General features: G+C 44.0%; 2 protein-coding genes and 1 long non-coding RNA gene across 11 annotated transcripts in view; 2 read left to right on the forward strand and 1 right to left on the reverse strand.

Moving 5' to 3' along the window:
* LOC105484717 (neuron navigator 1) overlaps positions 1-3,865 on the forward strand; it is a 191,637-nt gene extending 187,772 nt beyond the window's left edge. For all 5 annotated transcript variants that reach the window (XM_071077903.1, XM_071077906.1, XM_071077911.1 and 2 more), the window contains 2 exons: positions 648-845; positions 2,946-3,865. In XM_071077903.1, coding sequence (XP_070934004.1) covers positions 648-845; positions 2,946-3,041 — 294 coding nt within the window. In that variant the 3' untranslated portion in view covers positions 3,042-3,865. The remainder of the gene's footprint in view (positions 1-647; positions 846-2,945) is intronic.
* LOC105484716 (uncharacterized) overlaps positions 1-12,696 on the reverse strand; it is a 63,731-nt gene extending 51,035 nt beyond the window's left edge. For both annotated transcript variants that reach the window (XR_989168.3, XR_011612688.1), the window contains exon 1: positions 12,474-12,696. This is a non-coding gene — a long non-coding RNA (uncharacterized lncRNA). The remainder of the gene's footprint in view (positions 1-12,473) is intronic.
* Positions 12,680-23,737, forward strand: part of LOC105484722 (importin 9) — a 58,821-nt gene continuing 47,763 nt past the window's right edge. The window contains exon 1 of one of the 4 annotated variants that reach the window (XM_011746592.3): positions 12,680-12,895. In XM_011746592.3, coding sequence (XP_011744894.1) covers positions 12,733-12,895 — 163 coding nt within the window. In that variant the 5' untranslated portion in view covers positions 12,680-12,732. Of the gene's footprint in view, positions 12,896-18,460; positions 18,567-23,737 lie in introns of those variants that run through there. The other 3 variants (XR_989171.3, XM_071077924.1, XM_024793739.2) reach the window with 3 other exon arrangements.

Here is a 23,737-nt window from a genome sequence, read left to right on the forward strand (position 1 = left end):
CCATCCCACAGCAAATACATATTTCATAACATCATGTTATATATCATAAATGCATATAATTTTCGTTGATTAAAAAATAAAATAAATTGAAAAAATAAAAATTAAATATTTTTTAAAGTTTTAATACAATCTGCTAAATTGTCCTCCAAAATTATCTTACAATTTATACTAAGTTATTTCCTTGTTTGGAAACTCAGGAAAACACAGAAAGCAGAGCCTCAAGGATTTACATTTGAGGAAGTGCACTTTTTTTTTTTTTTTTTTGAGGCAGTCTTGCTCTGTCATCCAGGCTGTAGTGCAGTGGCTCACTGCAACCTCCACAGGTTCAAATGATTCTCCTGCCTCAGCCTCCCAAGTCGGTAGGATTATACAGGCACACACTGCCATGCTTGGCTAATTTATTTTTTATTTTTAGTAGAAACAGGGTTTCACCACGTTGTCCAGGCTGGTCTTGAACTTCTGACCTCAAGTGATCTGCCCGCCTTAGCCTCCCTAAGTGCTGGGATTACAGGCATGAGCCACTGTGCCCGGCCAGGAAGTGCACATTTTTAAGGAGCATATTTTTTGTAGGAACTACCAAGAGACTGCATGAACAAGCCTCTAATCTGTGAATTCCCTACAGTAATCATATTTTACCTTCTTTCCAGGTCCACGGACAGAAAGCCGCTTGGGAGGACCCAGTAGAATGGGTCCGGGACACACTTCCCTGGCCATCAGCCCAACAGGACCAATCAAAGCTGTACCACCTGCCCCCACCCACCGTGGGCCCTCACAGCATTGCCTCACCTCCTGAAGATAGGACAGTCAAAGATAGCACGCCTAGTTCTCTGGACTCAGATCCTCTGGTGAGTAGAAGCCATTCTAGAGTAAAAATAAGACTATTATAGAACTGAATTATTGACCAGCAGGGTGGCTCACACCTGTAATCCCAGCACTTTGAGAGGCTGAAGTAGGAGGATTGTTTGAGTTCAAAACCAGCCTGGGCAACATAATGAGACCCTGCCTGTATTTCAAAAAAGAAAAAAATAAGTTTAAAAAAACCCTGAATTTTTCACACTTTTCATGCATACACTGATGGGGGCCTGGAGAGTAAAGAGTGAGTACTAGCAAGGCCAGGACCAGGCTGAGGCCAGTGAGGAGCTCTGAATATCAGAATCTGGGGTTATAAAGATCATATGCTTGAGACCTGGCTTAAGCTAAATAATAATGCATCCCAGCAAGATATATTCTAGCAAAGACCCACATGTCAGGTAGATCCCATGATGTAGGAATATCAACCAAAGAAGTAGAGCAGTAGTGCACACTAGCACTCTCTCTACTTCTGCTTCTCCTCTGACGCTATCCTGAAGACTACTTCAGCTAAATGAGTTCATGTACCAGTTATCATGGAAGCAATCATCATTGCCTTTTCACAAACCACTCTAAACTCTGAGATCTTCATCACTGAGAAACCAAGAATCAGACCCATGATCTAGATTTTTTTTTTTATTTTTGGAGACAGAGTCTTGCTCTTTCATCTAGGCTGGAATGCAATGATGATATCAAAGCTCACTGCCACCTCAAACTCCTAGGCTTGTAGGCTCGAGTCATCCTCCCACTTGGGCTTCGGCATCCTGAGTAGCTAGGACTACACTTGTGTGCCACCACGCCTGGCTATCAGGGGAACCCGCCCCCGATAGTCAACGTGGGTTCTTTTCTATTTCCCTAAGCGTCGGCTGGTCTGAGAAATAAAGGTAAAGAGTACAAAAGAGAGAAATTTTAAAGCTGGGTGTCCAGGGGAGACATCACATGTCGGCAGGTTCCGTGATGCCCCCCTTAGCCATAAAACCAGCAAGTTTTTATTAGCGATTTTCACAAGGGGAGGGAGTGCACGAATAGGGTGTGGGTCACAGAGATCACATGCTTCACAAGGTAATAAAATATCACAAAGCAATTGGAGGCAGGAAGAGAGATCACAGGACCACCAGGCGAAATTAAAATTGCTAATGAAGTCTCGGGCACGCATTGTCATTGATAACATCTCATTAGGACACAGGGTTTGAGAGCAGATGACTGGTCTGACCAAAATTTATTAGGTGGGAATTTCCTCGTCCTAATAAGCCTGGGAGCGCCGTGGGAGACTGGGGCTTATTTCATCCCTTTGTCTATGACCGTAAAAGACAGCTGCCCCCAAAGCAGCCATTTTAGAGGCCTACCCTTAGGAGCACATTCTCTTTCTCAGGGATGTTCCTTGCTGAGAAAAAGAATTCAGCGATATTTCTCCTATTTGCTTTTGAAAGAAGAGAAATATGGCTCTGTTCTGCCCGGCTCACCCGCAGTAAGAGTTTAATCTCCCTTGTTCCCTGAACATTGCTGTTATCCTGTTCTTTTTTCAAGGTGCCCAGATTTCATATTGTTCAAACACACATGCTCTACAAGCAATTTGTGCAATTAACGCAATCATCACAGGGTCCTGAGGCGACATACATCCTCCTCAGCTTATGAAGATAATGGAATTAAGAGATTAAAGACAGGCATAGGAAATCACAAGGGTATTGATTGGGGAAGTGATAAGTGTCCATGAAATCTTCACAATTTATGTTCAGAGATTGCAGTAAAGACAGGCGTAAGAAATTATAAAAGTATTAAATTAGGGGAACTAATAAATGTCCATGAAATCTTCACAATTTATATTCTGCCATGGCTTCAGCCAGTCCCTCCATTCGGGGTCCCTGACTTCCCACAACATCTGGCCGATTTTCTTTTCTTTTCTTTTCTTTTTTTTTTTTTTTTTTTTTGTAGAGACAGGGTCTCTCTTTGTTTTCAAGGCTGATTGCAAACTCCTGGCTTCAAGCTATCCTTCCACCTTGGCCTCCCAAAGTGTTGGGATTTTGTTGTCGTTTCTCTTCTGTGGGCAGGACCCAGAGTCCCAACTCTCATAAATCCATCTTTTTGCCCCTCTTTAGATGGCCATGCTGCTGAAACTTCAAGAAGCTGCCAACTACATTGAGTCTCCAGATCGAGAAACCATCCTGGACCCCAACCTCCAGGCAACACTTTAAGGGTTCGGCAATCACTGTCACCCCCGGACAGCAGAACGCTGGCATCAGCTATCTTAGCTCCTCCTCTCCCCTCTCCTCTTTCAGAGCACTGGCTCTCCAGCCCCAGGAGGAGAACAGGAGGGAGGAGGAGATGAAAGAGGAGGGACAGGTTCTTGGTGCTGTACCTTTGAAAACTTCCTAGTAAGGAATGGTGGGGTGGCGTTTGGGAGCTTGTGCCCCCTAAACACATATACTGGCCTCCTCTAATGACTTTGGGGAAAAGATGGTTCTGGGTCTTTCCCTTGACTTCTTGTTTCAATTACAAACTCCTGGGCTTTCTGGGGAGGGGTTCAGAAAACATCAAAACACTGCAGCAGTTCCTAAACGATTCTCACAAGCAACCCTGAAAGAGACAGTCATGTGAGGGGGATCTGGGGGAGGCAGGAAGCTCCCCAGATTTTCTCACAGACCCTTCCCAATTCCATCACCACTGCCAACAACTCCTCCCCCAGAGATCTGGCTGGAGCCCAGAAAAAGAAGCATGTGGTTTAAAAAATGTTTAAATCAATCTATAAAAGGTAAAAATGAAAAACAAAAACAAGCAAACAAACAAAAAACAATGGAAAAGATGAAGCTGGAGAGAGAGGAATCAGTTGCCAAGGTAGAAAGACAGCTGCCCGCTCCTGCCCTCTGGATGACATAGGGGACATCAACAAGACGGCTGCCAACCTGAGAAGTCACCAAACCACAAAAATAACCTTACAGCCTTCAGAGAAAGACTACCAGCTCTGTCTTTCTACCCTCTAATTTAACATGCATGAGAGTCAATAAACCCTACTTTTTTATTTTTGTTTTTTATTTTGTTTTCATTTTTTTCTCCCATTTGCCTATTTATTTTTTTTCTTTTCCCTTTTTTTTTTTTTTTTCTTTTTCCATTTTTCCATTTCCTCACATATCCACGAGATGCTTGGGTTGCTTTTCCAGGGGCTAGTTTGGCTTTTCCAAGTGGGTTTTCTTTGGAGAATCTGACACCATATAATTGGCATGACACCTGCCATGCCAATATCTTTGGCATCCATGGGGCTTATATGAGACATGAAGCATTGGCTCGAAAGTAGAGGGAGAAGAGGAACCCAGTTCCCTTGACTTCCCTTTTGAGAAAGCACATGTTCTGCTAGGTAGCTCAATTGCCAGCCTCTGTCATGAGAGGGTATAGCCTCATCTTGATAGAAGAGCTACTCTGAGCTTTATCATGGACCAGAGGAAAACCAGGAAATTGAAAACATTCCTCTGTCTTGTGGCCAGTTTGGCCTTTCACTGCACTATTCTGATGGTGCCTGACTGAATCAAAATATCCTAGCTGGCTCTTACTATTTTTCACAAGTAAGTATTCACATTTAAGAGACTGAATATCCATGTGAGATCATCCCAATCAGAATATAAGACTCAAGGAGTTTGACTTGGTGGCCAATACCTGCCTTCCAAAGAGATCCTACCTTTGCAGATTTGCTCCTTTCCCATTGCCTCGAAGGTCTGGCAATCCCTGTTCTTTGATTTGACAAGTACTTACTGAGTACTCACTATGTACAAATCATTAGGTTAACACACACACACACACACACACACACACACACACACACACACACACAAGACGGGCCCTTAAGTTTACAGTCCAATAGGAAGTGTTAACCTCCATTAAGCTACACCTCCTTGTTATCTAGACCTTCGGGATCATCTAAGAAATGTAGCTGAAACCCAAGGAGCCAGCTAGAAAGAAGCTTTTGATTAGATGTACAATTCGTTGGGGACAGAAGATCTGGGATCAATTAAGATGGCACCTGAAGGACTGTGGAATCTTGTTTGTCAGGAGTGGGCAAGTCTACTTCCTGCCATTTCTGAAAGCCCTGTGGGACCAGCTTCCTGGCTGAGCTGCCCGGTAGGCTGAAGCTTCAGGACTCTGCAGATCAGGGATATGTGATGAGCACCGGCCTAAGTGTTTGCTCTTCAGATTCCTAAGTAGCACAAGACTTTATTAGAATCTATAGGCATACCAGCCTGGATCACTCTGTTCCACCCAACCGAGGAGTAGATGCATCTGAATCTTCATATCGGTATATTTTCATTGAGGTCCAAAAGATGGTCCAGGCTGCCCCTCACAAAAGCTTCTGCATTCACGTGGTAAGCTCCCAGGGATGACAGGGTTCTGTATGATGGAGACTATTATTGCTATTGCTGCTAATTCCATGAGCTGTGAAGATCCCTAACCAACTCAGCTGTAACATATGCAATTCTGTGGTGGGAAGAGGCTGTGTGTCCAAGGATGGTGCTGAAATCACTGCCTTAAGGTCTCTGCTGTGCAGAATGAGGAGGCCCCGGAGCTGGCTGTTCTAACTTAGAAGGAAGAGAAGACTGGATGGGCCTGCTTGGGATCTAGGTCTCTTCTAAACCCCTATCCTAAGCTCCAGTTCCATGGCAAGGCTCAGACTTCGCTTCACTCTATTTTCTGGTGCTGCCCAGCCAGTGCCTTCTGCCATGGATGTTACTGGCTACTTGAGAAAGGAGAGGGGAGAACCCCTTCTTTTGTTCCAACTGCCTCCAACCCCAAAGGGATTCTTGGCTCTCTGGTAACCATGGATACCACCGTGAATTTTATTTGGATCCTCAGCAGGTTGATTCTGGAGGCCTCATGCCATGACTTTTTATTTCTCTTCCTGGGATCCACCACCCTCTACTCTCAGCTGACTGCTGCGTTTAGCCCAGGTCTCCAATTGCTTTCCTCCAGAAAGTGTGTTCCCATCTAGTGAGGTGGTATTGAAGCCTTGGCTTTCCCTCTGGAGCCTGGGACCCTGTTTACAGTTGCACATCTGGGCCCCTCACTGTGGGGATCGATCATTCTCATGAAGGAATCATGGTTATATGGCAACTGCAGAAGGCTGAGCCTCCTCATGGTGCTATAACCCCTTGGGACACTCATCCAGACTTCTCTGAAGCAGAAAACCTGAGCTCCCCACTCACTGCCCTAGAATTTATGGCAAGGAGCAAATCCACAGCATTCTCTCCCACCTATGTCCTGCTTCTTGGTTGAGCCTACTGGGATCCCTCAGAAAAGAAACACTGGGTCCCAAAGCTAAATTCTTAACCCCCAGGCACCTTCAGAAGAATCCAGCCTAATACTGGAATTTGTGCTATTATCTTCCTCTCCAGCCCCCCAACTCCATCCCTCACCACAGTTGGCTAGGAAATGACATGAGTTCAATATCTAATGTCAACCATTGGGGAGAGCCACAACTCCAGGAGAGGTTCCTGAGCTGAGTCCCTTAATTTCTGGATGAAGAAGATCAACAAGTTTTGTCCAATGTACTTGTTTCTCAGACCTTGCCTAGGCACTAAAAATAAAATACTAGGTCATTGGAGGCTAATTTGGGGCCTGATGTCTGTGTGTGTGTGTGTGTGTGTGTGTGTGTGTCTCCCTCTCTCACACACACAAGAGCAGTATACTGTTGCTGTTTCCTACCTTCTGAGGCTTCAAAGTATTTTTTAAAATCTATGCTTTGTGGCAGCTCTACGGTGCTTATCTCTGTCTTTGTGTCAATCCTTAAGTACCCATGTCTTTTTCATGTCTAACCATTGGGAAGGGAGAGGCTGGCAGGGAAGATGAATCTGCTACAAGTCCATGGGAAGACCCTACAATGAAATCCTTATTGGTTGGTATACTGTTTTGGTCTTGAATTGCCAACCTTCCAGCTGATCTATCCATACTACTTAAGTACTAAAGACAAAAATAGAGGGCTTTTTTTTCCTTCTTAATGTCTTGCCTTCTGGTTTTCCTGGTTTGCAAGACTAAGTGTACCTAATCTCACCATCTCTTCACTTCTAGCTCCCTAAAACAAGGGTCACACTACTCCCAGGGATAACCTCTTATAGTGGTCTGAGGAGTAACTATTTCCTAAAGTATTCTAAAAGAGAAGGAAGAGAGAAATGGTACCCTGCTGCTTCTCACAGACACCTCACATCCTCACTTGGGATGGCATTCACATAGAAATGCCGCATTTAGGTAAAATTTACCTGACTGAAGGGGACTCAGTCCTCCAAATCAGGATCAAGGAGGTATCTACGTGAGACCTTAAGAACTCTTTATTGCCATTAGTTGGAGAGGGTGGGGGAATTGTCCTAATCGCACATCTAACACAGGGAATAAGTGCTGAAGTTACCCAGTAGTTGGAGGGGTGGGGGAATTGTCCTAATCACACATCTAACACAGGGAATAAGTGCTGAAGTTACCCAGATCACCAAGTACGGCTCCTCATCATACTTTATTTTTGCTTTCCTTATTCCTTGGCACTGACTAAGCTAAAGTTAAGAAGCAGACTTCATAAGCCAACCCCTGTGGTGGGATGGGAAAATGGGCTTTTGCAGAGGGTTTATTAATAGAGATGGATTTACTACTCACAAGTTCTGGTTCATGGCTCCACTGAGAAGGCCATAGTAATAAAATGATCTTACGAACACTGTTCCCCAAAGGCCAAAGCCTGAAGATATTGTCCCTTATAATCCAATCAGCCTTATATTTTAATGAGTCCTGAATCAACCTGATTATGGATATATGGTGCCACCAACTTGACACTCCCCACTGCCTAGGGTAGGTACATGGGTGCATGTCTGCTCAGCCTAGCCTTGGAAGCGAGCACTGCCAGCCACAGATCCTGGGAAAGGTGGTAGTAACTTGGAAGATGTTGTAGCCTTGAAGGTAGGATACCTATGAAAATGCCAAAGCTGCAGGGACACGAAGACAGTTGAAAATTCAACCTATGTGTACTAGATCCTTCCAGTTTGATGGTTTGGTCATTCTTCTTCATGATTATGCCATGGAGAATTTTCTGTGACAAGGGTGGTCATGGAAGTAAGTGAGTGATCCCCTGGTTTCTCATTCCTTAAAGCAGTGGTTCTCAAAGTATGGCACAAGACCAGCAGCATCAGCAGCATTTGGAAACTTGTTAGAAACAAAATTCTCAATCCCATCCAGATCTGCTGAATCAGAAACTCTAGTGAGAGGACCCAGCAATCCATATTTTAATAAACCCTCCTGGTGATTCCGATGCACACTAAATTCAACTATTTTAAAGGGAAAGCCCTTTAGAGTATCGGAGTTCCCACACCGAGAGGCTTTGGGGCCCAAAATAACAAGGTTCTAGGTTGTAATTCAGACTTTAACATTAATTTCAAAGTCACCTTTCTCATGCTTCCTTGTGTTTCTGTTTTTCCATTTATTTTAACAAAGAAAGGTATGTGTGCTTTTGGGTGGAAGTTAGGAGAATGTTTGCATCTTTTTTGAACACAACCTTCAGAGGAAAACCTTATGCCTCGGAAATTACTAGCTGGCACGCTAAGGGGCTTCAACAAGGAAAGCATTTGGAGGTCTCTTCCAGATTGCTCTTCTGCCGAATTATTTATATCTATTCTGAGCTGATTATGTAATAGGATGGAAAAAGTTAAAAAAAAAAAAAATCGAATTTGTATTTCCATGACGTGTTCTCCCAGTAACATCCCTCTCCTTTATTTGAGTTATAAAGGGCGCTGCTGGGCCTGAGAACTGGGCCAGAACCTCCTTCTGTGCGGCAGCTAACAGTGTAGGGCTCCAGTATCCCAGGAAGGCCCCTTATTCACACTCCACTCAGCTCATAGGAGAGTCCTGCGTAATGAAGACACAGCCCTGGGCACTTCAGTCCTCGTGCTCCTCCTCTCTTTTCCCCATAGCAGGACCTGGATACGGAAATACTCAGCCAAGGTGATAGAATAAAATCATATTTTTTTTTTTGTTTTTTTGTTTGTTTTGGGGTTTTTTTTGGAGAAGGAGTCTTGCTTTGTCACCCAGGCTGAAGTCCAGTGGCACGATCTCGGCTCATTGCAACCTCCGCCTCCCAGGTTCAAGCGATTCTCCTGCCTCAGCCTCCTGAGTAGCTGGGATTACAGACGTGCACCATCATGCCCAGCTAATTTTTGTATTTTTAGTAGAGACGGAGTTTTGCCTTGTTGGCCAGGCTGGTCTCGATCTCCTGACCTCAGGTGATCCGCCTGCCTTAGCCTCCCAAAGTGCTGGGATTACAGGCATGAGCCACAGCACCCTGCCAAATAAGATCCTTTTTTAGAAAAATTTGAAAAAAGCTTCATATCTTTACAAACTCACAAAGTAGCTGATTGGGCCATGGGGGAGATGAGGCTTTTTAGAACTGGTTTTGTTTCAAGTTTGTCAATTTTCCGTGTGTGAGAACTTGGGCAGAGCACAAAGAAACATACAGTGCTAGTAATAGGTCTCCTGAGCTCTGGAACTGTTTGGAGGAGGACTAAAGCGCGGGGGAGCTGAGTACAAAATAATTCCACTAAAATCACCTCCTCAGTCCCCAGAAGGCTGATGGTGGATCCTCTGGCCGTCTCCTGTGGGTTCTTCCTGCTCCTCTGCCATTTCTCTATGCCTGAAGACACGAAGATGATATCAAGGCAGAGCTCCCATATCGCAGCCAGTCTCTGGGCCACTGCTGTGCAGTGGCTCCCACTTTCTAATGCTTTTTTGTTTTTGCTTTTTCTAACAAAACAATCTTTTTTTAAAATGAATTCCAACCCTGCTAGCCTCCTTCCCCGCCTCCATACTGTTTTAGGCAGCACCGTTTATGTGACAGAGTCTGTGTTTCTCAAATGCATGGTGTTCCTCAGGTGGAGAGTGGGCAGAAGTTTTTGCAACACTTTTTTTTTAAGTTATTGGGTGCAAAATCCCAGACCAGGATATGTGTATGTCTGTGTATTTATGTTTTTTCTTATTTGACCCTCCCCTCTTTCAACCTTCCCCCTTTTATATCTAATGTAGAAAAAGCGAAACTGAATCTGGAAAGCAAATTGTTGTATATAGTTGCGGTAACAATCATGAAGAGAGAGCTGGGCTGTCCCCTTAGTAATTCATTTTAGATAACACATTATTTAAAAATAAAATTCATGCCAGAGCCAGCTGAAGAGGCCTTCCTTCATCACCACTGAGGCCACCCCCATCTGGGCCCTCTGTCCTTCTGGCATGTCTCCTCCCAGCAAGATTCATCTGTTCAATGCCATTTGCGTTTCAATAAAGTTATCTCCTGTATTGTCCACTGGTTCTCTAGCTCCCTCTCTGCCTGGTTTCTGTCTCCATTTATCTTGTGGCCCATTCCTTGATTGGCAAGGCCAGACTGCTTGTGGTCATTTGCCTAAACCAGAAGTAACCGGAAATCCTAAGCTAGAGTCTCCTGACTCCCTTGGTTGGGGGTGGGAGGAACCCCCGCTCACACATTATGGACATAGAATCCTTCACCAGAACTGAAAACATCCAGCCCAAACGTCAAGGCTCTGGAGTCCTCCATCTGGGTTGCTGCACTGTTTGAAAACATACCACCCTCTGGACTTTGCTAAATGTTCTTCTTGGGGTAAAAGTGAACTGACCTATTAGAAGCTGTTGTAATCAAGTTCAGCTTCTCTTGGCCACTTCAAGAAGGTAAATAAGTCTTACTATTCCCCATCGCAGAAGTGAAGGGTCCAAGAAGCAATCTTTTCCCTATGAAATTGTAGTAACATAACTCATCTGTGCCCTCTTAACATGGGAGGTGAGAAGTGTGTTGAGAACTCTCTTCAAGCCAGTTGCAGTGGGTGCACCTGTAGTTCTAGCTACTATGGAGGCTGAGGTGGGAAGATCACCTATCCACCCTGGGCAACAAAGCAAGACACCCCCTCCCCCCCCGCAACTCAAAAACAAATAAATAAATAATTGAGAAAGCCTTCTGAAATAATCCTCTGATGAGATGACTTAATCCCTGATTGTTACCAGTCTAGCATCCACAGTCTTGGAAGTGACCTAGGAATTGGTAACTGGTTTCCTTTGCCATGTGAGAATGAATTCACTTGATAAGCGTTCCTGGGAACCATTTTGAAGGCACATAACCTGAACAGCTCACCAAAAGATACCTGTTCCTGTTTGCTCTAGACCCTCCCATTCCAATGACATTCTATCCTTTCTGCCACTACATGCTTGCCACTCTGCCCTGAATTTTCTTTTTTAATTTTAATTTTTTTAATAGACAGAGTCTTTATATACTTGCCCAGACAGGAATGCAGTAGCTATTCACAGGCGTGATGACAACACACACTACAGCCTGGAACTCCTGGGCTCAAGTGATCCTCCTGCCTTGGCTTACATCTTGCTTTTTTTTTCTTTTTTTCTGAGACAAGATGTCACTCTGTTGCCCAGGCTGGAGTGCAGTGCACAATCACTGCTCACTGCAGCCTCCTCCTCCTGGGCTCAAGTGATCTTCCCAACTCCACCTCCCGAATAGCCGGGACTATAGGGCTCACGCCACCACGCCTGGGCAATTTTTGTATTTTTTGTAGAGACGAAGTCTCGCTATATTGCCCAGGCTGTTCTCGAACTCCTGGGCTCAAGCAATCCTCCTGCCTCGGCCTCCCAAAGTGCTAGGATTAGAGGCGTGAGCCACTGCGCCTGGCCACATCCCGCATTTTTAACGCCTCTCTGGAGCGCTCATCCTCTCCACCTGCTCCACTATTTAGGAGCGGCTCTGCAACGTGGGCCATTTCCTACGACCAGCCGCTGACAACCGTATCATCAAACTGCTCTTGTTCTCGCACGCTTAAATGTCCAGCCATAACTTCTCAGGGGAAAAAAATGTATACATTTTCAACAAATAGGATTCATTCTCACATAGTCACATACAGCACTCACTCTGGAGGAAACTCCCTTCCACATGCCTGTGTCTCCCCTGCCCAGCCACTTCCCAGCTTTTTTTTTTTTTTTTTTTTTTTGAGACGGAGTCTAGCTCTGTCGCCCAGGCTGGAGTGCAGTGGCCGGATCTCAGCTCACTGCAAGCTCCGCCTCCCGGGTTCACGCCATTCTCCTGCCTCAGCCTCCCGGTAGCTGGGACTACAGGCGCCCGCCACCTCGCCCGGCTAGTTTTTTGTATTTTTTTTAGTAGAGACGGGGTTTCACTGTGTTAGCCAGGATGGTCTCGATCTCCCGACCTCGTGATCCGCCCGTCTCGGCCTCCCAAAGTGCTGGGATTACAGGCTTGAGCCACCGCGCCCGGCCACACTTCCCAGCTTTGAGGTTGGGCTCATCTACGCTGGAAAACCAAGGGACTGGGCCGTTGTTTTCCCACTTCCACTTCCTAGTTTGCTTTAGTTTATTTTCCCCCCTCTTTGGATTCCTGAGGCTAAGATGAAGAGAGTCACTTGAGCCAACTTTTTTTCAGTGTTTGGAGGGAAAAGATTGCGGTTTAAAATAGGAGCTATTTGTGACCCAGACCCCTCTCCTTAAAGCCCTCTACATCCATTCCCATCCCGCCTCCTCTCTCCTAACACCTGAAAGATGCATGAATATAAAGTCATATATCATGAACTTTATTCCAAATGAGATTTCTAACTTACTGTGCAACTTTAGGAAAGCCCCTTAACCTGTCTGGGGCTCAGTTTTCACGTAAATCCAGTGATCCTTGCAGAGAAAGGTGCAGTTCTCGTTCAGGCAGCAGGAGGCGCTGTCTCTGGAGGCTTAGATTCATTCCCCGCCCTCCGCCCGCTCCCGCCCGCCTCTGGTGCGCAGGCGCGGCTTCGCGGATTGGCCGCGCGCAGGGGCCGTCATTCGGTGGCGGGTCCCGGCCGCGGGGCTGGCGGGCTGAGGGGAGAAAAGATGGCGGCGGCGGCGGCAGCTGGTGCGGCCTCCGGGCTGCCGGGTCCAGTGGCACAAGGATTGAAGGAGGCGTTAGTGGATACGCTCACCGGGATCCTATCCCCAGTACAGGAGGTGCGGGCGGCTGCTGAAGAACAGATTAAGGTGCTGGAGGTGACGGAGGGTGAGTGAGGCGGGACCGTCACGAGGATGGCTCAGCCGCACAATCCGCTGACCGCAGCTCCGTACCGGCAGGGGACATGGGGAGCCTGAGCCAGTTGGAGATCTGGGCGCCGAGAAGTGGAGCAGGAAGCGAGAGGTTGATGTCGCTGGTGGTTGTGAAAGTCCCAGAGAGGAGAGGCGCGCCTGAAGGATAGGGTCGGGGGAGGTGGAGCCTGGGAATGGGGGAGGGAGGGTGGGGACTTGAAAAGATAGATGGAGCCTAGAATCTGCAGGGAACGGAGATGGAGCTAGACTTGGTGCTGTTGGAGGAAGTAGCACGGTCGAGGAAATATTTTCTGAGTCTAGGACCAAGGTATTTTGCTGTTCTCTTCACCAGCTCGATTGTACTGGGATAAGAGTTGGGGGAGCTATTAGTAGAAGTGGTGAAGGGTAGGGCCTCGAGAAGGCGGCTATCAAAGCTTAATGTCATCAAACAAGTTTCTGCCCTTGAGTTATAAACCTAGCTGGTTGGTTGTACTCTTCATGTTTTCCCAGAAATTAAATGCATATGCGACTGCTTCACTGTCCTGACCGTACTTCCGTTTATTTTAAAAATAATTTGCCCTTATTAAATACCTTTGTGCATTTCTATTTGGAGGAACCGATCCTCCTTTGTTTTTGATTCTTTGTCTCCATCCTCTATTGTGTGCTTTAAAGTGATGGAGAAGAAAATAAACTGTTGGTTCGAGATTTCCTATCAATTTCCTGCCGAGTGAGCCTTTCACCAGGTCCAGTGTAGCTACCACAAAGAACAATTTAATCTGGAAACAGGAGGAAAAATCTTCTTGGTCTTTGTGTAAGAAATATATCTCGTCAGAGCTTCAGTGGAACTCCAAATCCTCAGAATCTCCCAACTCAGGAATATTTCCACTACCACTTAAATACCACGTCAGAGATATGGGAAATTGTCCCATCACTGACATCCATCACATTCAGAACCTTGAGTTAATTCTCCTACTGGACGTATTTTTATTGAAAAGAATTTAGAACAAATCGCTCTTAAATTTAGTTTACATTCTCTCACAGTATGAAAGAGCTGTTGAAAACAAATTTTCTTCTGTTGGAAATATGTTGAGATTTGGGATCTAACAGGCTAAGGACCATTTTGAAGGCCCAGTTGTAATTGTCATTGTTTTATAAAATATCAGATCTACAAGAGGAGAAACCACTGCTTAGGAGAAAGCTGTTTGAGAACCATGTGTAAACTAAAAGAGTTTTTATCGGCTTCTAAGTAACATTCCTTTATGCACATTAATGTCTGTCTCCTTTGAGTATGAGGAAGGAAGAGTGGCAAAGCAAAGGAACCTCATCACATTCAAGTTACCACCTGAATAAAACTGAGAGTCTGGTGCAAATTCATCCTAACTAAACCTTCCCTGAGTGGTACCCAGTACTCCCGGTGCTCCAAATACATGTCTGGCACCTTTGTATGAAAGGTGGACCTTGACTCGTATTTAAACTGTCTTACAGCAACTCCACTTTTGCTCTGATCTTTTCAACTTCAGCCAAATGCCATGGTCTCATCTAGGCAAAGTCAGTTATAAAGTTCTCGAGGTCTTTTTTGAAACTCTGATTCCTCGCTGTATTCATCTTTTTTTTTCCTTGAGACTGGGTCTTACTCTATCGTGTAGACTTTGGTGCAGTGATGCCATCATGGCTCACTGCAGCCTCAAACTTCTGGACTCAAGCAATCCTCCCACCTAGGCCTCCCAAAGTGCTGGGATTACAGGCCTGAGCCACCACACCTGGCTTTTTTTTTGAGCCTTTAAGGGAAAAATTAAATTTCAAAAGTACAGAATTTTGATCTAAGTCACTGATGAGAATTGATCGACCGACCCCCATAACTTACTGGTAATGTGTTGTTGGGCAGACTGTGAGAATGAAAAGTATGGAAAGACATTGATGCAGTGACCTGATATTGGTCGTCTAGTAATAAAGCATATGACTCAGGTTTTGGATGTGGTTAGAGGGTTGGATCAGTCTCTGGAGTTTAGTGCAGTGCTTTGGACCCTTTGGAGGCTGCTTGTGTCTTTTAAGTAGTCTGGCTCCTTATGTTTATCAAAAATACTATATAGAGATTTACCCACTTCTGTACCTGTTTTTAGGTGGAGAATAGTAGTCCATTCCTCAGATGCAGTCTGCTTTCTTCCTCTTGTGGCCTTTAACAAGTTATCTTTGACATTGGGTTCAGAGTACCTCCCACCTTACTCTCTGTCTGAATCTCTCAGGTTTTTTCTGAACATGGTGCAATATAGTAGCTTCTTGTTCACCACCCTCAACCCTTCTTTGCATGAAAACATAGCACCCAGCTTTCCAGCCGGGATTTAGCCAACTATCTGGCCTGATGAAACTGGCAGAACGTTGTTCCTCCTATTAGAATGCCCTACAGAGCAAGATGAGCCATTCTTGCAAACAAATGGAGAAACTACTTTCCACTCCTTTGGTGTTGCTTCACATTTTAGTGTTTTTTGGTTTTGTTGTTGTTACTGTTTTGAGACGGAGTCTCACTCTGTCACCCAGGCTGGAGTGCAGTGGTGCAACCTCAGCTTACCACAACCTCCACCTCCTGGGTTCAAGCGATTCTCCTGCCTTAGCCTCCCAAGTAGCTGGGATTACAGGCGCTTGCCACCACGCTTGGCTGATTTTTGTATTTTTAGTAGAGACGAGGTTTCACCATGTTGGCCAGGCTCTCTCGAACTCCTGACCTCAGGTGATCCACCTGCCTCAGCCTCCCAAATTGCTGGGATTATATCCGTGAGCCACTGTACCCAGCCCACATTTTAGTTTTATCCTAGTAGAAGGAACCTTTTTTCCGGTTCTAGGAAACAACTTTTTTTTTTTCTTTGAGACAGAGTTTCACTCTGTGGCCCAGGCTGGAGTGCCGTGGCATGATCTCTGCTCACTATAACCTCTACCTCCCAGGGTCAAGCGATTCTCATGCCTCAGCCTCCCAAGTAGCTGGGATTACAGGCATGCACTACCATGCCTAGCTAATTTTTGTATTTTTAGTAGAGGCGGGGTTTAGCCATGTTGCCCAGGCTGGTCTTGAACTCCTGAGCTCAAGCAGTCTGCCCACCTCGGCCTCCCAAAGTGCTGAGATTACAGGCGTGAACCAACCTGCCAGGCGGGAAACACTCTTAAGACTTGAAGTTAATGAGAAATGTGGGATTTGGTGTCTTTTGTGTTCTGGTAATCTTTTGATCCTTTTTTGGTTCCACGGGGCCCAGAATCAGGTGACAACCAGATTTAGTCCCTCTGTCTTCTCAAATAACCGCACTGTCTTTATGAGCTGTTTATTAGTCCATCACATAGGAGACTGATCCCACATGGTCCTTAAGATTAACAGGTCTGTTTCCTTTGCCAAAAAGATTTGTTACCTTCCTTGGCTACTAGGTGATGATCCCTAGTCTTGAAGATTAAACGGAAGAATCTCTAATTTGTGGGGAAGGGGCACAGGTCAATTGTCAACTCCCTGTTAAAAGGACAGGCAAGAGAAGTTGACATGCTGTGACCAAATTGTACTATGGATGAGATTTTAAGAAGCAGTTATCTTAGAAAATAAAGGTTGTTGGAGCCTAGAGTAGTCTTGATCATTTAGTGTACCAGCTGATATTTTCTGATAAATGAATTGCCTATAATTAATTATCACATTTTCCAGAATGGGCACCTGTTCTCTTAAGCCAAGGATGTGTGTGTATGTGAGAGATCCACTTGATTCATGTAGTGTGTCAATCTGAAAAGGATAAGAGGTAACTTCATCAGCCTGGTGTCCTGGAATGATTTTTTTTTTTTTTTTTTTTTTTTTTTTTTTTTTGAGACGGAGTCTCGCTCTGTCACCCAGGCTGGAGTGCATTGGCACAATCTCAGCTCACTGAAACCTCCAGCTCCTAGGTTCAAGTGATTCTCCTGCCTAAGCCTCCCAAGTAGCTGAGATTATAGGCATGTACCACCATGCCAGGCTAATTTTTGTATTTTTAGTAGAGATGGACTTTTGCCATGTTAGCCAGGCTGGTCTCGAACTCCTGACCTCAGGTGATCCACCCACCTTGCCCTCCCAAAGTGCTAGAATTACAGGTGTGAGCCACTGTGCCCTGCCGGAATGATTTTCTTGAGCCCTTGTGCTTGCTATTTTTGCTAGTCACTTGGAATCTGGAAGAAACCCAGCAAACTTCTCTGAATATTTAAAGTCTATTTAACAGGGCTGATTAGATAAGGAGATGATGTCAGTAACCACCTTCATCAGATAGCACTCCCATCCTGAATTGAGGAGAACATTGCTTGAAAGTTTGGAAGTTATTATGATGTACAGTATTCTGCAGGTAATTGTTAACCTATCATTTTTATTTTTTTCTTTCTTTCTTTTTTTTTTTTTTTTAAAGATACAGAGTTTTGCTTTGTCACCCAGGCTAGAGTGCAATGGTGTGATCATAGCTTACTGTAGAATCTAACTCCTGAGCTCACACAATCCTCCTACCTCAGCCTCCCAAGTGGCTGTGACTACAAGCACATGCCCATACTTGGCTGATTTTTTTAATTTTTGTCTGGAGATGGGGTTCTTGCTGTGTTGACCAGGCTGGTCTTGAACTCCTGCCCTCAAATGATCCTCCCAAAGTGCTGTGATTATAGGCGTGAGCAACCACAACTGGCCCCTTTCATTTTTCTTAGGAGGATTGAGATGTTGAGTTTGATCAGGTTTGTAGGAAATTTACTTCTACCTAAATACGGTAAAACATTTTTTTTTAAAGTTTTTTTATTCGTTAGAGACTTTTTTCTTTTTTCTTTTTTTTTGTTCCACTGCTAAGAGTCTAAAGCATGCTCTCTAATTCTGTTTTGTTTAATAGGAAGGTTCATATTAAGCACTTTACGAACATAGTAGTTAAAAAGACTGGAGAGGTTATGAACCACCGAAGACCTCTTACGTCAAAGTCTCATATTCTGTACTCAGCTTCATCAACTCTTTCTTTTGTTTTTGTCTGACTTACGGTGAGATAATGAGAATTACCATCTTTTGAGAATGTCAGTCTTTTATTTTTGGTGTATTTTTGCTTTTTTTTTTTTATATCTTAGAATGAAGTTCTTTCCCTCTTTTTCTTCTTCTTTATCTACTTTGCCTCTAAGAATGGCATTACCCAAGTGGTGGAATTGGTTGCTTTCATTCAGAACCTTTAACTCTTCGTGCCAGCATGCACAGACTTTCTTACATAACTAGATTTAAACCCTAGGTCATTTTCTTCTTTACTTCTTTTTTGCCTGTTACAAATGACAACATTTCCTCTATCATTTGGCCTTGTCTAGTTAGTTCCCGGTAGATAAGTCACAGAGAATACATTTTTCTTCCCTTCTACCACCATTATGTTGAACAGGGGAGGGGGGGATATTATCTCTCCCTCACCTTTCCTGGCATTCAGATGCTGCCTAGATATCTGTATTGATTTCTCCATCTTAGATGCCTAGAGAGATGATCCTGCTGGCTGGAAGTTTGCTTTCTGGTTCTCATGGGCACTTTTCTGGCTCTTTTGCAGTATAGCGTAAGCACTGTCCACCTGCGAAGGGCGCCCCTCAAGGATCCAGACGCACTCCTGGGCATGTGGCGGGCACTGAGCCGAGCGGAAGGCGGCCACGCTCGGAAAAAGGCCAGTGGTGGAGTTTTCTTTTTCCTTTCAGCTGTGGTTTTGTGGTGCTTACCAACCCCCATTGAGAAATAGGGAGCTTGTCCAGTGGTCTACTCAAAACCCCATCCTTCTCCAACAATCCCTGTTCACAATTGTCACTAGTTGACTGTCAAAGTACTGCCAAGTCTTGTCTCTCTAGGAGACCCTTCAGACCAATAAGTGTGTATTTCGTACCTGATCCTTTATCCTCCATGCCTTCCTTTGGATTTTCCCTTCTAAACCAAGTTTTAGATAGATAATGTTTTTGCCACATGGGGTGATAAGAGAGAAAAGGGAGCAAGGATAACGAGAGGGAAGCAAAAGACTAAAAGAGAATGAGACTAGAGAATGAAAGAGGGCAAGAGGATTTCTTAGAAGGGAAGTCAAATGATGCCATTTTGGATAGATGTAAAGGTATAATTGAGGAGAATCTAGAGTCAGGGTGAAAACCCAGATTAACAGAATGAACTGTCCTTATTTCACCGTGAGAAAGGGAACTAGAGAAATTAAATTTCCTAACAAAAATAGCTTTAGAAAGCGACTTCATATAGCCCTCTTGGCAGTGTTGCCCTTTGGCTCAACTTCAATCTTAGTTTAATCTTAAACAGTCTTTTCCAAGCAAAGCAAAATAAAGTGGATATGTGTGTCTGTGTTTCTTATATTCTCCCTGCCTTTATTATCCCAGAGTAAGTTATTAGGCTATTCTTTCTCTCGTAAATATATATGTGTATATATATATATATTTTTCTTTTTTTTATTTTTTGAGATGGAGTCTCACTCTGTCGCCCAGGCTGGAGTGCAGTGGCACAAACTCGGCTCACTGCAAGCTCCACCTCCCGGGTTCACGCCATTCTGTCTCAGCCTCCCAAGTAGCTGGGACTACAGGCGCCCGCCACACGCCTGGCTAATTTTTTGTATTTTTAGTAGAGACGGGGCTTCACCGTGTTAGCCAGGATGGTCTCAATCTCCTGACCTCATGATCTGCCAACCTCGGCCTCCCAGAGTGCTGGGATTACAGGCGTGAGCCACTGCGCCCGGCCTCTTTCTCATATTTTTAAAGACATTATGTTAAAGACACCAATCAGTAAAACCAGAAGTCCCCCAACGCGCACACACAGACACACACACACAAGTACTTTTTTTTAACAGATATACTTAGTTGTATTTCAAAAAATATTGTATCTCTGTTAAGTGAAAAATGTCTAAGTAGGGTTTTGCTACTTAACAGGAACCAATGGATAGGCGCAAATGTGTTAATCAGATTTAAAGTAAGGCAGAGAGCTTTAGGACTATTTTCTAGCTTTTCCTTCTTTGCATTAGTTTGTTTCTTAGTTTGTTTTTTGAGATAAGATCTCGCTCTGTCATCCAGGCTGGAGTGCAGTGGTATGATCATAGCTCACTGTAGCCTCAAACTCCTGGGCTCAAGTGATCCTTCCATGTTAGCCTCCTGAGTAGCTGGGACTACAGGTGCACATCACCACACCCAGCTAATTTTGCATCAGTTTTATAGCACAGAGTTTACCATCAACATCATACTCCTTGGAAGCACTTATATAGCTTTTAAGTAAACTAACGTTTTATGGGTACGACAGTCTCAAATGGTGAGTGATATCCTTGTATTTCTAGTAGGTCTGTCGTCTAGACAGACTAAATTGGGTTAAGTAAAATAATTTTGTATTTTCCATCTTTCATCGCCCTATAACCTAATGCAAATAAACTCTTTGTCTTTGAATTTTTGAGGCTTCAAAACGTGTGGTCATGTTGGACATGTGGTCATAATGGACATGTGGTCATAATTTTTGAAACTCTAGAGGTCTATAGAGAAGAAAATCTGTTCATCTATTTTATTTTAAAATTTGTCTTTAGTTAACAATGATGTTATTTGAAGATTTTCTTTGCCATTATTTATCTGCTTTTGAGCAAATATATATGTTACTTGAACTTTAATGCTGGTTCTTTCGTGTGTGAAACAATTAGCTTTTAGAAGGAATCCATCTTAAAATACTTGTTGTAGGTACAGATCCCTTGGTTAACTTGGGTTTTTGGCCCCTGCGTGGGTCTTAATCTTCTGATCTCTTATTCTTACCATCCTTTCCAGTCTCAGTGATATGTGAAGCAAGGTGGTTGGTGGAATTTTGTGTATGATCTTTGATAGGTTACCAGACATGATTAACTTACTGTATTGGAGTGAAGAGCTTCTGGCTATTGTGATCATCACTGGAGTGCATCCTTCTGGCAGGGATATGGAAAAAATATATCAATGCTAAGCTTTTCTCTGAAGAGAATAGACTTGGAATTCTCTGGTTGATGAGAAAGGACCCCTAAACTGTGACAGGACCTGTGTGTAAAGTTTGCCTGGTCTTCAAGCTCTAATGACTCCTGTGGATCAGTGCCAGAGTGAACTGTTGGAAAATGTGAGGTTCTTTTTCCCTTATGTGAGCTATGAGCCTCAGTATTACCCTCCAACTATCTATCAGCGCGTTCATTGGAAGGACAGTTGTTCAGATTTGTTTAAGCTTTATAAAGTCTTAAGTTTCAAACTTTTCTCAATAAGTCTCATTCCTCAGTATCTTTTCACACTGTATGTTGAAAAATTTCTTCATTTTGATCTTGTTTTAGTTTGTCCCTGTAGTAATGATCCAAAAATTATGCTTTTGCTAGGAACATTAAAAATCCAAATCATAATGACCTATGGAAAAATTATTTAAATAGTGCCTTAAAAGAAAATACCAGGCCAGGCGCCGTGGCTCACGCCTGTAATCCCAGCACTTCGGGAGGCCGAGGCGGGCGGATCGCCTGAGGTTGGGAGTTCGAGACCAGCGTGACCAACATGGAGAAACCCCATCTCTACTAAAAATACAAAATTAGCAGGTCATGGTGGTGTATGCCTGTAATTCCAGCTACTCGGGAGGCTGAGGCAGGAGAATCACTTGAACCCGGGAGGTGGAGGTTGCGGTGAGCCAAGATTGCGCCATTGCACTCCAGCCTAGGCAACAAGAGTGAAACTCCATCTTAAAAAAAAAAAAATACTGTATGTCCCAGGTAATTTGTGAATGTGCTTGTATATCATTGTGAAGGAAGTTACATAAGGCACACCAGAATTGGTTCACCGTGTCTAAAGAGGCCAATCCTCGGTGGACAGTGACATTCTAAGCAGACTTGAGGCCATGAAGTTAGCATCCATTATCACACTAAGTATCTGAACTCAAAGGAATTGTGGATGGCCTTAGTAGTTGTCTTTCTCCTTTAAATGGATATCACATGTGCATTTTAGAGTGCTTTTTTCCATTGAACTTGAACGTCGGCATCTAAGAGATCTTCCTGAATTATCTGACTCATCTGTGTTTTAGAATCAGTTCTGAAAGTTGACTCCCATATCTTCGGGTTGTAGACACTTATTGTTTCTTCTCTTGCTACAAATAGGTTTTATAGATTTAACCAGAATCTGTACTAACCAAATTAATCCTAGGAATTAGAATGGATTGCATTATCTGTAGGGGGATTGTGCAAGGTTCAAGTGTTTGCTTGTGATTTAATCATTTAATAACTCAGAAAGAATGTGGCTTCTTCTGTGGTGGTCATGCAAAAAAAAAAAAAAAATCCACTTTCCTGAGTGAAATGATAGGTGCGATAGCAGTGGATCAAAAACTGCAGCTTAAAGGCATAATAAGAATAAGTTAAGAATCTAAGAATTCAGTAAAATAACAGGAAATAAAATATAAAAATCAATAGCTTTCACATAAACCATAAAAGGATAGAGAACGTAATGGTTTTTTAATAACCAAAACCATTTACAATATCAACAAAAAAGTAAATGCTTAGGAAATGTGTAAGAACCTATTAGAGGAAACTTTTTTTTGTTTTTTTGAGATGGAGCCTTGCTCTGTTGCCCAGGCTGGAGTGCAGTGGCATGATCTTGGCTCACTGCAACCTCTGCCTCCTGGGGGGTTCTCCTGCCTCAGCCTCCCGAGTAGCTGGGACTACAGGCACCTGCCACCACACCCGGCTAATTTTTGTATTTTTAGTAGAGATGGGGTTTCACCATGTTGGCCAAGCTGGTCTTGAACTCCTGACCTCAGGTGATCCACCTGTCTTGGCCTCCCAAAGTGTTGGGATTACAGGCGTGAGCCACCGTGCCCAGCCTAGAGGAAACTTTTTGAGACAAGGTTTTGTTATGTCACCCATGCTGGAGTGCAGTGGCTCAGTCTCAGCTCACTGCAACGTCTGCCTCTTAGGCCCAAGTAATTGTCGTTCCTCAGCCTCCCAAGTAGCTGGGACTGCAGTCACACAACACCATGCCCAGCTAATTTTTGTATTTTTGGTAGAGACAGGGTTTCACCATGTTGCCCAGGCTTGTCTCAAAGGCCTGAGCTCAAGCAATCTGCCTACCTCTGCCTTCCAAGACATAAAATCAGATGTGAACAAGTGGAAAAACATACTCTGTGACTGGACAGGACAACTCAGCATAATAGATGAGCTAGACAAGTTGGTTCTAAAGTTCATGTAGAAAAACAGACAAGGAAGAATAGCTCCAAAAACACTGAAAAAGGAAAACTACAAGAGGGAACTTGTTCTATCAGACATTTAAACATTACATAAAACCTGTGTAATTAAAACAAACAGTGTAGCACTGTACTCAAATAGAACTGTGGAATAGAAGAGAAAATCCAGAAATAGATACAAGTGCCTATGGAAATTGAACATAGATGAAGGTAGTATCTCAAATCACTAGAGGTGGACATTTTAACAAAGAATGCTGCGATGAGGCCGGGTGCGGTGGCTCACGCCTGTAATCCCAGCACTTTGGGAGGCCAAAGCGGGCAAATCACAAGGTCAGGAGATCGAGACCATCCTGGCTACACAGTGAAACCCTGTCTCTGCTAAAAATACAAAAAATTAGCTGGGTGTGGTGGTGGGCGCCTATAGTCCCAGCTACTCTGGAGACAGGCAGGAGAATGGCGTGAACTTGGGAGATGGAGCTTGCAGTGAGCCGAGATTGCGCCACTGCACTCCAGCCTGGGGGATAGAGCGAGACAATGTCTCAAAAAAAAAAAAAAAAAAGGGGTGCTGCAATGGCTATGTAGCCGTTTGGAATTAGACTCATGTCTCACACTAGATTTTTTAAAAAATAAACTCTAAATTGATTAGGAGTC

Source organism: Macaca nemestrina, chromosome 1 (assembly GCF_043159975.1).
Source record: "Macaca nemestrina isolate mMacNem1 chromosome 1, mMacNem.hap1, whole genome shotgun sequence".
Taxonomy (NCBI): Eukaryota; Metazoa; Chordata; class Mammalia; order Primates; family Cercopithecidae; genus Macaca; species Macaca nemestrina.